The sequence below is a fragment of the Phallusia mammillata genome, chromosome 1 (genome assembly GCF_965637545.1).
Source record: "Phallusia mammillata chromosome 1, kaPhaMamm4.hap1.1, whole genome shotgun sequence".
Taxonomy (NCBI): Eukaryota; Metazoa; Chordata; class Ascidiacea; order Phlebobranchia; family Ascidiidae; genus Phallusia; species Phallusia mammillata.
Genome location: NC_137252.1, coordinates 2,122,199 through 2,138,156, shown reverse-complemented (window position 1 = coordinate 2,138,156; position 15,958 = coordinate 2,122,199). Strand labels below are relative to the sequence as shown.

Genomic DNA, 15,958 nt, shown 5'->3' with positions numbered 1-15,958 from the left:
TCCGACATGTTAATGGGAATCTATTTACTTGCTGTTGCAGCTAAAAGTGCCCAGTTCTCAGGAAGCTATTGTTATTTTGATTCTGAGTGGCGATCAAGCACACAATGCTCGATCCTAGGTGCATTGTGTGTCATTTCATCTCAAACATCGGCTTTAACCATGGCATTGATATCAGTCTATCGACTTGTGTCTGTGTGGAACCCATTTCTTACTATGTCTCTAGGGCCTAAATGGATTATATTGGGGTGTTTCTTCACTTGGTGTGTCTCTTTGTTCATTGCCATCATTCCCACAATTAATTTTGCATCTGGTTACTTTGTGACAACAATCTGGTTTCCTAATTTTGTTCACAAACGTGATTTTGTTTCTTTTGAAGCTGCAATGCTTTTGGCACAACGTATGTCACCCACCAACAGCACCGTGCTATCATGGCTTGATGCTAAACGAGTCATCGACATTAACATGCCAGGGCAATCAATCAAAGGAGAGTTTGGTTACTACGCCAAAACCAGCGTGTGTTTGCCGAGACTCTTTGCTTCAGAAAGCCATTCAGCTTGGGGATATTCACTGTTTATTATCACATTGAATTTCATCATGTTTATTTTCATGGTTGCCGCTTATGTCCTCATTTATCGACGCAGCAATCGCATGGCCAAGTCCAAAAGCAATGATACGAGCGCCAAAATGCAAAAGCGCATTTCCAGATTGCTTCTTACCGATTTCTGTTGCTGGATTCCGATTTGCATCCTCAGTTATCTGTCGCTTGGTGGTGTAGTATTGTCGGATATCGTTTATGTGCTTGCAGCTGCTGTTTTGCTTCCGATCAACAGCGCCCTCAATCCGTTGCTTTATTCTTCTGTAATTGACAACGCATTGGATAAATGCAAAAAAATTCGAGTTGTTTCTGAGGTGCGGACGACTACAGAAATGGTTACTACCTGAAGCTTCATGCTTAATCCTTGTTCATAACTTGTTGTTTTGTTCCAGTGTTTCCCAAACATTCTATCTTTGCACTTTGTGATCAATGTGTCTGTTTTAGAGCTTTAAGGCTTTGTCATTATGCACTATAGTTTAGAACTTGATTTGCAAGTTGCACTCTTGCACAATGGCGGCGAGGTAAAAAAAAACTACTTTATTCATCTGTACAAATTTTCTAGCCCTGGGAGAAAGCATGGCCTAGAAAAGATAAGTTGTTGTATTTGTGTTAAATGTTGCTTCAGTTGATGTCAATCATGCAGCAATTGTTGTTTTTGTTTGTTTTGTGTTTAAATGTAAATAAATGTACAGCACAAGAAAAATAGTGTCGCAAATATTACAAAAGAACCTTCTATAACACGATGCCCAAAGTTTAGCAGCTGGAGTTTAACAGTCACATTTTTATGAGAATAAATGTAGAAACACGTGTGCACCCGCTGAAGAGGAAAGAGTCGAAAGCATAGTAACTAGGAGTTTGTAGCCGCCAAATAGCGCTTTCCGAATTTCGGTTTAACTAGCATAAGAGATTGTAAAACAAATGTGCAAATAATTTTTTTGCTTCCAACGTCTGGTTGTTAATCAAATACACCAATGAAAAGCTCTCGTAACACTGTTTTCTCCAATCAGAAAGAAATGATTGCCAACCCTATTTTGACTGCGTTTATATGGATCATGGGCATCCTTGCATTGATTGGGAATATCTTAGTGGTTGCAAGCACCTTCAGAAAGTCATATATGAACCGGATAACAGATAGTTGTGTAAATAAATGCACTCAAATATTCATTGTCAACCTATCAGTTTCCGACATGTTAATAGCGCTTTCCGAATTTCGGTTTAACTAGCATAAGAGATTGTAAAACAAATGTGCAAATAATTTTTTTGCTTCCAACGTCTGGTTGTTAATCAAATACACCAATGAAAAATGCACAATAAACATGCTTTGATCAGATATTTACATATATACGTCAGCTGCGCTAAGCTGCAGTAAACTTCGGTTACTCCCGACTCGTTTGGACCAAAAATATTGCCTGGATTAAAAAAAAAATCCAGGCTGCATTTGTAGGCTTAAACAATGACTATGAAGATATCTGCTACAGTATTTTAGTGGTCAATGTCAAAAGATTGTGCATTTTTACACGAGACCATGTAACAGCATAAATAGGTTTTGGTTACTTACAGCAAAGGAGTCAAGGTTTTTCAGCTTTTAGTTTAGTTTAGTTTTTCTTTCCAGAGATGTAATTATTCCTGCTTTACATTTCTAGAAAACATCCTTTATTTGAAAATGAGCTTGTAAGTAAGCTCCGTCACTTTTGTCATCATACACATTGTGTTTTGCGACGTGATGCAAATGGTAAATTAAGTTTTCTAGCCATATGCGCACTGGAACCGCGACCAAGCTCTCTTCACAGCTTCTCTAACTTCTTCTTGCATCACACAGTAGATGATGAAGATGAATAAACCTTGCAATCCGTTCACCGTCACATTGGTGAACATGAAGAACTCGTTGCTCTCAGTTGAACCTATCCCTGCAATAATAATAGGATGGAAATGTGTTGTATTTTTATGAATTTGGTGTTGCGAATTGCTGGTGAAGCAAAACGTTTATGGTAGTCAACCGATGTAAACTTGATTTAATGTTTCTTGACACACACAAGCTCACTGAGTACACTGAGGACCACTTAGAGTAACATTAAATAACCACGCTGCTATTTACACCAGTTTATGAGCAAAGTTTTTCATGTATCTGGGCATACACGCAAGCTCCCTTAGTGCCCTGAGGACCACTGTGAGCAACATTAGATGTGCGCGCTGTGGCCACACACCAGTTTATGTGCAGCAAAGTTTTTCATGTGTTTGAGCACACACACACGAACACTCTCAGTACACTAAGGACGACTGTAGGTAACAAGAGATGTGCACGTTGTGGCCGTACACCAATTTGTGTGTTTTTGGGTGTTTAAGCATACACTTAATCTTTCGGAAGAAACCTTAGATGTGCCCACTATGGTCTCATCCTGTTTTATTGTTAAGCATATAGGGACTGGAACTCGTGAGTAGCGCGCAGAAGTGACAGAAATATCCTTACCTACAAATATTCCTAGCACTAGTGGGATTCCCATGACAGGAGTGAGCAGCAGCAACTTCTTTGCGATGTCACCCACCACAAGAATCTTGACCTTCCTTGTGATTTTCTCATGCGCGTTTGGGCGACGGACGCGGCCTCGGCGCGGTTGGTCAGCGTTTAGGCGGGAAATAAAGACAACCACGTGGACGAGAATGAGAAGGTTGATGAGAATGCAGAGACAGATCGGACCAATCACCGACCAGTAGAAGGGATGGGATTGATGGTCGAGGAAACAACGCAGGGTATTGTCGTACATGGAAGTGTTGAATCCTGCTTGATACACCGCACTTGGAAGGAGGTAATTCTCTGTGAAGACGAAACCAACCACTGCTGCTGCTGCTGCTGTAATGATTGAGGGGATTCCCCAGCCGACGAGAGCTCTGATGACGTTCAGCTTGGTCGGGTTGATCGCGTTGAATTGAAGAGACTTGGACGAAGTTTTCATGGCAAGTGTGATTCCCTCCACCAACATCCAGAACACTGTTGAACAACATTCAATATAAGTTTATTCAAACAATGCTCGTAATCAAAACTTGAAGCTAGAATTACCCAGTCCGTGCTTAAATTGGTGGATGAAGACTAATGAGCTTAATATAAACCGTAAACGACTAAATGTATTTTTCTAAACTTACATCCAAGTTTATTTTAGTTTGTAGACCAGTGTTGCACAGAGTTCACAATTATCATGATTTTTCAAAAAAACATTACAGCACTGTTGATCAAACAAAGTTTGTACCTTTTAGATTCATATTTTCGTGAACAGTTTAATTTTATTTTGGAAAATAACCCTAAATTTTATTTTTTTAAATTGACGTGGATTATTAGTTGTATAGTATTGAAAATCACTCTGGTGCCGTGTCTTCAAAAGGTGATGACCTCGCTTATGTCTTGGTGTTAAAACGTGTTGATTATCCTTTCATTAAACTATAGGTAAACCCTGTTGCGTGTTATTGAGACAGAATATTACCGGAAGACAGCAGGAAGTAGTGCATGGCAACCGCCAGAGCCTCGCACAGCAGTGGATACGTCATAGCGACGTCATGGATTAAATTGAGTGCGTGGAAGATCATGAGAGCCAGTGACAAGTTGATTTGAACAAAGATTCGGTCGTTCACGATCGCATGGCGGACGTTGAAGATTGTGATGACAGTAATAATAAGAAGCAAAACCGTTGTGCTTTCAGTGATGTAAGACAGGATCTGATAAAAAAGTTTGTGTTTTAAAGTCCCAATAATTTAAGCAATGTTCCCAAACTACTGAGCAAAGTACTAATAACAATGTTGCTTTTGAAGTTTGCTTTATTATATACGTGTTTATACACTGATGATATAGCCGTGTTCAACGTTCATGTCTGTATACCCATGCATTTGATTTACCTTAATGTAAGCTGGTAAAATGACAGCGTCCACAGCAAGAAGCACACTAAATATGGTGGTGTGATTGCAAGCACATGAAACTTGTGATCTATTCACACTACTTGTCAGTGCGCAGCCATTCCTTGAAAACACATACGTTTCAGGGTCAATGAAAACGCAAATCCAATTGACTGATTTGACAAGAACATCTCTACCACCAGCTTTCTTCATTAACTTTGGCTCTATTTCTGTTTTAAAGTTTGTGGTGCCTGGAACCGACAAAGAAAATGCCACTTTGGTTTGAAATAAATCTTCTGAATCATCCAAATCTTTCGAATCATCCGAATCTTCCAAATCATTTTCTTCATCGACGACTATAGAGACCAAGGGTAGGTCGTCTATTGCGAGAACATCAGTTAATCTTTTTGTTGTCAGTTCAGTCGTCAGGTTGTTGAAAAGCTCTTTGCTAGAAGAGTTGATGTTGATGACCGACAAAGCAGCAACGAATGGCAAAGTGGAACTGGTGGAGGTATTATTGAGTTGAACGTCATCAACCGACAAATAAGGACCAAAATTGGGTGTTGTTTTGTTAAACCTTCTTGCCTCAGATTTTTTATCCTGGTAGATCAGGGATGTTTCGGTGAGCATGTTCAGAGCTTCATACGAATTAATTTCCCCTTCAAATTCGATGTCTTCTTTTCTACAGCTATCTGTAAAACATTTTTCCGAGATAATATTAAAAGTTACTTAAGGTAACGATAGCTATAAGCCCCAAAAAAGAATAGTAGTATAATATCTTTAACGTCACATCTAAACATTAAAATTCCGATGCAAAATCTAGGTTAGTGTTAAAAATACGCGGATGTGATATAGGTTATCGTCAATTAAACATTTTCATTAATCGAACTTACGAGGCATACAACTGTTTATAAGATATATAGAAGATATAAGTGGATAAGATTTGAAAATACTTAAAAAGGGAGCTATGCATTTCAAAGGTATTTACCACCACATCCTTTGCATGAGAATGTTATCAACATGTAGCGTCCGTTTCTCCAAGCTCCTGAAGGAATTTGACATTCAGTCTTTTTGCGACAAGTGCCTCGTATCATTCGCACCCTCTGATGATGTTTCTTTTGTTTGATGCAGCTTGATGTCACGTTGTAGCTAGCGCAGTTTCTTCCCGAACACAATGAAATGCAAAATATTGTGATTTTCAAGCAGCGGATTTCAAACTGTCGTGGAAGGTATAGCTAGGTACGTTCCCAAATAAGTTAATTTATATAATACAAAGTTAAATGACTAATTCTTCGATAGTACTCTCAATGTTAATTTGGACTCAACTAGCAAACTAACAACGTTGTTGCGGGTTTCATTTCTGCATCTCAGAATTATCACCGTTGCACAACAAACTGTATTGTTTAAAACTACTTACTGATTACTTTCTATTTTACAAAAGTCGACACGAAATCTCCGCATTTTTCCTCCGTCTGCAGAACTAATATTTCTGTATCCATCAGCATCACACACTATAGGACAAAATATTCAAGTGTTAATCCATTTATATTATTTTTAGATTTAGCTCACCAAAGCATCTTCTGTAACCCTCTTTGTCCTCATATCGTGCGCAGTTTGTTTGAGAGCATACTGTAGTACAATAAAGGATTTAATTTTTTAGAAGTTTTTCGAAACCTTCTTACAGTTTGCTTTAATATATCGTTTGTATTTTTTTGGCATTTAAATTATTGTTACATTCAACAATGGACAACGTACCTTGGACGACGTTTACTAACAGCAAGAAAACACACAAAGCCAGTTTGCTGTATTTGCCTGTCATAATTTTGTTGTTAATTGTTTTTACTGCACTAACATGCTAAACACATTGTAACCGTTCAGTGGAACAAAATTTCAACCACAATCTTTTCAAATGATGTAAACATTGCCTCTTTACAGTCATTCCTTATTAATGCTGTAGAAAATGAAAATGACTTATAAATGATAACATATTTTAAACTGGGACAAAATGAGCTTAAAACGTTTTACCACAAACAAGCTTTGATCCAAGTCTAGGCAATTTCATGGCTTATCTCTGGACATAAATTATCCAGTTTATATACAGTACCAGACGCTAACCTGAATTCACGTACTAATACAGTGGCTGTATATGCTGATAGGAATGACAGATGATTTGAAGCCATTGCAGTAACTGTATGACGCAGTAAGAGCAAGCGACTTTCCCGTTTCATAACAAGAAAACAGAGGATAACCTGAGAGCGTGAATCGAATATTCGACAGTCATTTTGACCGAATCTTAAGGCGTCACTGACATTAAAACATAAGTTTGTCTATCGGGCAATTAGCGCAGAATAATTGAAATAGAAAATGTTTCAAAAAATATAACAATTGACGCAATTTTAGTTGTGATGTAGTTTGAAAGAATGCGTGGTACTTTACTAAGCTGTGTTCGAAAAAGAAAAAGACTAGAATCTTCATACTTAATCCTTGTTCATAACTTGTTGTTTTGTTCCAGTGTTTCCCAAACATTCTATCTTTGCACTTTGTGATCAATGTGTCTGTTTTAGAGCTTTAAGGCTTTGTCATTATGCTCTATAGTTTAGAATTTGATTTGCAAGTTGCACTCTTGCACAATGGCGGCGAGGTAAAAAAACTACTTTATTCATCTGTACAAATTTTCTAGCCCTGGGAGAAAGCATGGCCTAGAAAAGATAAGTTGTTGTATTTGTGTTAAATGTTGCTTCAGTTGATGTCAATCATGGAGCAATTGTTGTTTATGTTTGTTTTGTTTTTAAATGTAAATAAATGTACAGCACAAGAAAAATAGTGTCGCAAATATTACAAAAGAACCTTCTATAACACGATGCCCAAAGTTTAGCAGCTGGAGTTTAACAGTCACATTTTTATGAGAATAAATGTAGAAACACGTGTGCACCCGCTGAAGAGGAAAGAGTCGAAAGCATAGTAACTAGGAGTTTGTAGCCGCCAAATAGCGCTTTCCGAATTTCGGTTTAACTAGCAAAAGAGATTGTAAAACAAATGTGCAAATAATTTTTTTGCTTCCAACGTCTGGTTGTTAATCAAATACACCAATGAAAAATGCACAATAAACATGCTTTGATCAGATATTTACATATATACGTCAGCTGCGCTAAGCTGCAGTAAACTTCGGTTACTCCCGACTCGTTTGGACCAAAAATATTGCCTGGATTTGGCAAAAATCCAGGCTGCATTTGTAGGCAAAGTCTGTGTAGATATCTGCTACAGTATTTTAGTGGTCAATGTCAAAAGATTGTGCATTTTTACACGAGACCATGTAACAGCATAAATAGGTTTTGGTTATTTACAGCAAAGGAGTCAAGGTTTTTCAGCTTTTAGTTTAGTTTAGTTTTTCTTTCCAGAGATGTAATTATTCCTGCTTTACATTTCTAGAAAACATCCTTTATTTGAAAATGAGCATGTAAGTAAACTCCGTCACTTTTGTCATCATACACATTGTGTTTCGCGACGTGATGCAAATGGAAAATTAAGTTTTCTAGCCATATCCGCACTGGAACCGCGACCAAGCTCTCTTCACAGCTTCTCTAACTTCTTCTTGCATCACACAGTAGATGATGAAGATGAATAAACCTTGCAATCCGTTCACCGTCACATTGGTGAACATGAAGAACTCGTTGCTCTCAGTTGAACCTATCCCTGCAACAATAATAGGATGGAAATGTGTTGTATTTTTAAGAATTTGGTGTTGCGAATTGCTGGTGAAGCAAAACGTTTATGGTAGTCAACCGATGTAAACTTGATTCTTGACACACACAAGCTCACTGAGTACACTGAGGATCACTTAGAGTAACATTAAATAACCACGCTGCTATTTACACCAGTTTATGAGCAAAGTTTTTCATGTATCTGGGCATACACGCAAGCTCCCTTAGTGCCCTGAGGACCACTGTGAGCAACATTAGATGTGCGCGCTGTGGCCACACACCAGTTTATGTGCAGCAAAGTTTTTCATGTGTTTGAGCACACACACGAACACTCTCAGTACACTAAGGACGACTGTAGGTAACAAGAGATGTGCACGTTGTGGCCGTACACCAATTTGTGTGTTTTGGGGTGTTTAAGCATACACTTAATCTTTCGGAAGAAAACTTAGATGTGCCCACTATGGTCTCATCCTGTTTTATTGTTAAGCATATAGGGACTGGAACTCGTGAGTAGCGCGCAGAAGTGACAGAAAGAGCCTTACCTACAAATATTCCTAGCACTAGTGGGATTCCCATGACAGGAGTGAGCAGCAGCAACTTCTTTGCGATGTCACCCACCACAAGAATCTTGACCTTCCTTGTGATTTTCTCATGCGCGTTTGGGCGACGGACGCGGCCTCGGCGCGGTTGGTCAGCGTTTAGGCGGGAAATAAAGACAACCACGTGGATGAGAATGAGGAGGTTGATGAGAATGCAGAGACAGATCGGACCAATCACCGACCAGTAGAAGAGATGGGATTGATGGTCGAGGAAACAACGCAGGGTATTGTCGTACATGGAAGTGTTGAACCCTGCTTGATACACCGCACTTGGAAGGAGGTAATTCTCTGTGAAGACGAAACCAACAACTGCTGCTGCTGCTGTAATGATTGAGGGGATTCCCCAACCGACGAGAGCTCTGATTACGTTCAGCTTGGTCGGGTCGATCGCGTTGAATTGAAGAGACTTGGACGAAGTTTTCATGGCAAGTGTGATTCCCTCCACCAACATCCAGAACACTGTTGAACAACATTCAATATAAGTTTATTCAAACAATACTCGCAATTAAAACTTGAAGCTCGAATCACCCAGTCCGTTGCTTAAATTGGTGGATAAAGACTAATAAGCCTTAAATATCTATATCGTTAAAACTAAAGGATGAACGACTATATGTTTTTATCTGAACTTACATCCAAGTTTATTTAAATTTATAACTAATGTTACACAGAGTTTAATTATCACAAATTCGCATCATGATTTTTTTTAAAACCATCCAAGTAAAGTTGATCAAACAAAGTTTGCACTTGCACATTCATATTTTCTTGAAAAATGCGAATAATTTTACTTTAGAAAATCACCTAAGTTAAATCACCAACAATCTAGAAATTGACGCTTATTGTCAATTAGATAGTATAACACCATGTGTTTTCAAAGGTGATGACCTCGATTATGTCTTGGTGTTAAAGTGTGTTGATTATCCTTTAATTCAACTATGCAGAAGTCATGTTGCGTGTGATTGAGATAGAATATTACCGGAAGACAGCAGGAAGTAGTGCATGGCAACCGCCAGAGCCTCACACAGCTGTGGATACGTCATAGCGAGGTCATGGGTCAAATTTAGTGCGTGGAAGATCATGAGAGCCAGCGACAAGTTGATTTGAACGAAGATTCGGTCGTTCACCATCGCATGGCGGACGTTGAAGATTGTGATGACGGTAATGATGAGAAACAAAACTGTTGTGCTTTCGGTGATGTAAGACAGGATCTGATAAAAAGTTCATGTTTTTCTCAACAATTTAAGCAATGACTCCAAGTTCCTAAGATACTGGTACAAACTACATTTGATTAACTAGTAACATTTTTGCGTTTGAAGTAAGATGTAATATGTACGTGTTTATACACTGATGATATAGCTGCATTAACGTTCATGTCAGTATACCTATGCATTTGATTTACCTTAATGTAAGCTGGTAAAATGACAGCGTCCACGGCAAGAAGCACACTAAATATGGTGGTATGGTTGCAAGCACATGAAACTTGTGATCTATTCACACTAGTTGTCAGTGCGCAGCCATTCCTTGAAAACACATACGTTTCAGGGTCAATGAAAACGCAAATCCAATTGACTGATTTGACAAGAACATCTCTACCACCAGCTATCTTCATCAACTTTGGCTTTATTTCTGTTTTAAAGTTTGTGGTGCCTGGAACCGACAAAGAAAATGCCAATTTAGTTTGAAACAAATCTTCTGAATCCTCCGAGTCTTCCGAATCCTCCGAATCATCCGAATCTTTCGAATCCTCCGAATCTTCCGAATCATCTTCTTGATCGACGACTATAGAGACCAAGGGTAGGTCGTCTATTGCGAGAACATCAGTTAATCTTGTAGTTGTCAGTTCGGTTGTCAGGTTGTTGAAAAGCTCTTTGCTAGAAGAGTTTATGTTAATGACCGACAAAGCAGCAACAAAAGGCGAAGTGGAACTGGTGGAAATGTTATTGAGATGAACGTCATCGACCGACAGATACGGACCAGAGTTGGGTATTGTTCCGCCAAACCTTCTTGCCTCAGATTTTCTATCCTGGTATATCGTGGATGTTTCGGTAAGCATTTTCAGCGCTTGATACGAATTACTTTCCCCTTCAAATGCTATGTCTTCTTTTGTACAGCTTTCTGTAAAACATTTTTTCCGAGATAATATTAAAAGTTACTTAAGGTAACAATAGCTATAAGAACGAAAAACAATAGTAGTATAATATCTTTCACGTCACATCTAAACATTACAATTCTGATGCTAAATCTAAGTTAGTGTTAAAAATGAGCAGATGTGATATAGGATATCGTCAATTAAGCATTTTCATTAATCGAACTTACAAGGCATACATTATACGATATATAGAAGACATAAGTGGATAAGATTTTAAAAGACTGAACAAGGGAGCTTTGAATTTCAAAGGTATTTACCACCACACTCTCTGCATGTGAATGTTATCAACATGTAGCGTCCGTTTCTCCAAGCTCCTGAAGGAATTTGACATTCAGTCTTTTTGCGACAAGTGCTTCGTATCATTTGCGCCATTTCCTTATGTTTCTCTCTGTTTTTGCAGCTTGAACTTACGTTGTAGTTAGAGCAGTTTCTTCACAAAAACAACGAAATACAAAACATTGAATGCGGATTTCAAACTGTCGTGGTAGGTTGCTAGGTGCGCCCCAAAAATAACAAAAATTTAATTACTTTGATACAAAGTTAAATGACTGATTCTTCGATATTACTCTCACTGGTAATTTGGACCCAACTACCAACCCATTTCGCTTTCGTTGCTAATATCAGTCTCATTTATCCATTTGAAGCTTCGGGAATAGATTTTAACATTTTTAGCTGGTAACAGGAAAACCAGGAATAAAAACTTGCCATGAACTTAAAAAGTTTGAGAACCACTAAACCAGGCCATTTTTGATTAAAAGGTGTGTAAGGCCTTAAAAGAAACAAAACGGACATCTGATTAAGGTAACGATTTTAACCGAATGAATACGATGTACAACAAATCACATAAATAAAAATTCCTTGACTTTAGACAGGGTAGCCCAGTTCATACGAACACCACAAGAATTTGATTGAGTCGTAAGCCGTTTCTACTTCCAGTAGGAATTGTTTATAGCCTTTTACATATAAACACGATAAAGTTACAAGTAACATTTTCAATTTCAACATTTACATTTTCAATTTCGAACTTATGTTCCTAATTTGTCAGCGAAAACAACGAACGACGTTGTTGTGGTTTCTGTTCCTTCTTAGAATTACAAGCATTGCGCGAACAAATTGCTGTATTGTTTAAAACTATACTTACTCATTACTTTGTATTTTACAAAAGTCGACAGGAAAGTTCAGCATTTTTTCTTCGTCTGTACAACTAAGATTCTTGTATTCACTTTCTTCACAAACTATAAGACAAAATGTTAAAACAATTATCAATGATTTATTACATTTGATTTAGCTCACCAAAGCATATTCTGCGGTCCTCGTTGACGTTTATGCATGACTCGTCTGTTGTTTGTGAACATACTGTAGTACAATAAAGAATTATATATTTTAAAAATTGGGCGAAACCATGTTACGACTTGCTTTGATATATCGTTTGAATTTTTTTAGCTTTTAAGTTACTTGCACTGTAAACCAATTTGGGTAAATCGATCGAGAGAACTTTGGGTACAGCAGCAACATACCCACATATTTTGGGTAAACTGTTTTGTTGCCCAATGGTTTGGTGACTTGGACGTCCCACAGAAATAGATTGATACTTGGAAGTAAGTTTCACATTAATTATTAATGGCGTTTATGGTTGAAAAGAGATTTTTTTGGTAGCCCTATGTTTTGTTAAATTTTGCGTATGGGATAGCATATGGTTTGTATTTGTCTAGATTTGGTAAATTACTATGTTGTTTTTGTTTGTTTGCTGGTAATATTTAAATATTCAGGCAAACACACCATTTGAAGGTTCGGGAGCAGCATTGGGTGATCGTCAGCAACCCTTCTGGGTTGTACATGGAGAGATTTCATTCGCTCACAAAAATAACCTTGTTTTCTGAGCAAAACCCTGTATACTGAAAGTGAATGGTATCATCAAAGGCATCAAAGCCGTATTTACATTGTATTGTGTACTTTACTATGAATACTGTCTGCATGTTGATAAAGTTTTACAATTTTTGCAAGTATCATTTTGATATTCCAGACTTGTCAATGTATGAATAATTGTGTTGTATGTTGTAATTAGTTTTTTCGTGTTTTTTCTTCTGTAGCTAGTTTGGAAAAAAGTGTGTTTCTTCTAAAAATAAAACATGAAATCTGTATGATTTTTGTGTAAAACAACGTTCAATCAATTTTGGACATTTTTGGGTAAATCAATAGGGCAAAACTGTATTTAACCCAACCAATTTTGGGTTCAAACTACCTAAAAAAATGGGTTTCCCCACCAAGATACCCAACGCTTTTGGGTTGTTTTTACCCAAATTGGTTTACAGTGTGTTACTTTTAACAAGCGATTGCGTACCTTGGACAACGTTCACTAACAGAAGCAAAACACACAACGCCACTATGCTGTATTTGCCTGTCATAATTTTGTTAATGTTGTTATTTTCTGTTTTGCACAAACATGCTAAACACGTTGTAACTGCTCAGTTTTCAATCACAATCTTTTTCAAATGATGCAAACTTTTCCTCGTTACAGTCATCCTTATTAATCCTGCAGAAAAAAATGAAGATGTCTGATAAATGATTACAAATATTTTCAACTGGGACAAAACCACAAACAATTCATAAGCTTTGAGCCAAACCTATAGCCAGTTTCATGGCTTATCTCTGGACTTGAATTATCCAGTTTATATTCAGTACTAGACCCAAACCTAAATTCACTTACTAATACAGTGGCTGTATGTGTAACAAACAAAAAAAGATGATTTGAACCCGATGAAACCGTGTGACGTAGTACGAGCAGCGCCTTTCCCGTTTTATTACAAGAAAACAGAGGTTACATCAATAGCGTGCTGGACTGCTTTGTAATGGATAGAATGTCTTGTTTAAGCATGTGGAAAATTATCGCTGCCTTTAAAATGTCACATTTATATGTAAATCACCAATCGAAATGTAAAATGACAAAAACTTTATTTACAAATAATGGCCAGGGCTAGACTAAGCACTAAGCTGTGTAAGCGTGCTTAGAAGTAGTGATGTACCGAATCGGTTATATTTCGGTTCGACCGATACCGAATATTTGACAGTTTTGTCGCATAAACTCGGCCGAATCAACCGAATTGTTTATGACGTAAGAACATAAGTTTGTCTACCAGGCAATTAGTGCAGAATAGTTGAAATAGATAATGTTTTAAAATTATAACAATTTACGCGATTTTAGTTGTGGTGTAGGTTAAAAGATTGCGTGGTACTTTACTAATCTGTGTTCGTAAAAGACCAGGTTTCGGCCGAAACGTAACAAATTATTCGGCCGAAACCGAATCTTTGCAATAATGGCCGATTCCGCTGAAACGATTCGGCAAACCGAATGTTGGATACATTTTTACTTAGAAGGGCATTAAGGATGCGTATCTGAAATTTTTCGGTGCTAAATATTCATGGCACCTCAGCACATAAATGAACCACCACACCGTTTTTCTTTTCTTTTCTGGAGATTGCCGTTTGTGATAATTGCTGAAGGGTCGTGTTATGTAAAGAAACTATAATTATTGCACAAATGTAAAAGCATGTTATATCGAAAAAGGGTTTTAAATAGAGGGCAAGTCATCGTATAGTTGCGTATCGTCACGTCATTGTGCCTTACATTTTGTTGTTTCTTCATCAACAAAAAATATTCATGCAACTTTGAAATAAGTCCCTCTTCAACATTTGCGCCATCTATATCTGGGGAAAAAGACCGAACTGATTTTAAGCCACTTGTAAAGAGTGCATAACCCGACTCTGGCAATGACTTACCATAATAGCTAATAATTTTCTTATTTCGGAGAAGTCTTTTAACATGCCACCAAAACACAAACAGTTAAACCAAAGCGAAAGTGCTTTATAGTTTGTATGTGGTTTCGTATGCTGGGTTAATTCTTACTTGTTTATGTTGAAATGCACCAAAGATAATAAGGTCTACAATGCGTTGTAAGACGAGAATGTGTAATTTTACAAAACGTTCATAAGTGAAGCAACCACTCAGGTTAAAGCTTTAATTTAAGTGCAAGTCTGATCGGCTGCAATGACGTTACATCGACCACCAACAAAAGAAAAACAATATTTCAGACAAAAGACAATTCGAAAATTATCCAAATGTCGGCGGTGGTCATAGTTTGCGTATCGGCAAGACCGGCTTAAAACTTTCCTTCAATCCATAATTATCAGTTATGTTTTGTATTGTTTTTTTTTGCAGTTGGGTATTTTTCTTCTGCTGGTTGGATTATGCTTTTGCAAGGCAAAGTGCCCAGAATGTTATGAGATTACTTACGGCATTTGTGATTGTGTCACCACCATACTTGGAGGTTAATGCTCAAAGTGAAGGTCCGAGATTATCTGAAATCACCCAACACACTTGTAATTAAATAATAAATAATTTTCATTACTCTCGAGTAAAGTTATTGTGACATCGAGTCACTACGTGGTGCGCTGAGAAGGCAAGTTTAGCCAGGGCTTGAACGTTTTTTTTTTTCAGCCAATCTTGAAGCGTGGATCATATACTGCAAGGCTTTGTAAATATAGAAAATAAGCGGACTTAGTTGTGCATGCAATAGGCAAGTGACAAGGTTACCAATGAGGGATAAGCAGCAATGTTTAGGGTTTCGTGTTTAATGTTGTTTCCTCAGGTATTTTTCGCAAACCATTTGCATGGGAACATTCAGTACACAGTTTAGTAATAAAGCAGAGTTTGTAGTAAAATGAACTGGTTACAGACGCAGTTTCTGAGTGATCATTGTTCTAAGCTAAACAGGGCGATTCATTTTGAATAAGTTTAGGTTTTACTCGTTTACAGGAATTGATTATACCAAAAAACTTTGGTAAAATATTCTTCACAAACCTCGTGTCTAGATCGATTGATTTTGTTTGACTTACGGTTTTGTACACTTTTTTCAAAATTACACAATGTAGTTTAATACTTACGCTCCTCTTGAAATCAGTTAGTCCCGCAGTAAGTTAGGGGTGAGCTTATGACAGACTAACGTTCCAGTCTAAAACACTTGCAACTAAAATGCGACGG

The 15,958-nt window shown here is 37.6% G+C and overlaps 1 protein-coding gene across 1 annotated transcript; it reads right to left on the bottom strand.

The window, feature by feature from the left end:
* Positions 1-8,006: 8,006 nt before the first annotated feature.
* On the bottom strand, positions 8,007-11,344 carry LOC145209249 (putative adhesion G protein-coupled receptor E4P). The gene is made up of 5 exons (XM_080079517.1): positions 11,178-11,344; positions 10,171-10,886; positions 9,748-9,979; positions 8,718-9,233; positions 8,007-8,167 (listed from the first exon to the last, which is right to left on the bottom strand). The coding sequence occupies exons 1-5, from the start codon at positions 11,290-11,292 to the stop codon at positions 8,007-8,009; spliced, it is 1,740 nt and encodes a 579-aa protein (XP_079935643.1). The 5' UTR covers positions 11,293-11,344.
* Positions 11,345-15,958: the final 4,614 nt, after the last annotated feature.

What these genes read in the sequence shown, in the direction of transcription:
- LOC145209249 (XM_080079517.1), bottom strand. Translation starts at nt 11,292, where the DNA reads ATGGCGCAAATGATACGAAGCACTTGTCGCAAAAAGACTGAATGTCAA. An exon ending in CACATGCAGAGAGTGTGGTG is followed by an intron (nt 10,887 to 11,177) that starts GTAAATACCTTT and finishes AATGTTTTACAG; the next exon opens with AAAGCTGTACAAAAGAAGAC. An exon ending in TTTTACCAGCTTACATTAAG is followed by an intron (nt 9,980 to 10,170) that starts GTAAATCAAATG and finishes ACTTTTTATCAG; the next exon opens with ATCCTGTCTTACATCACCGA.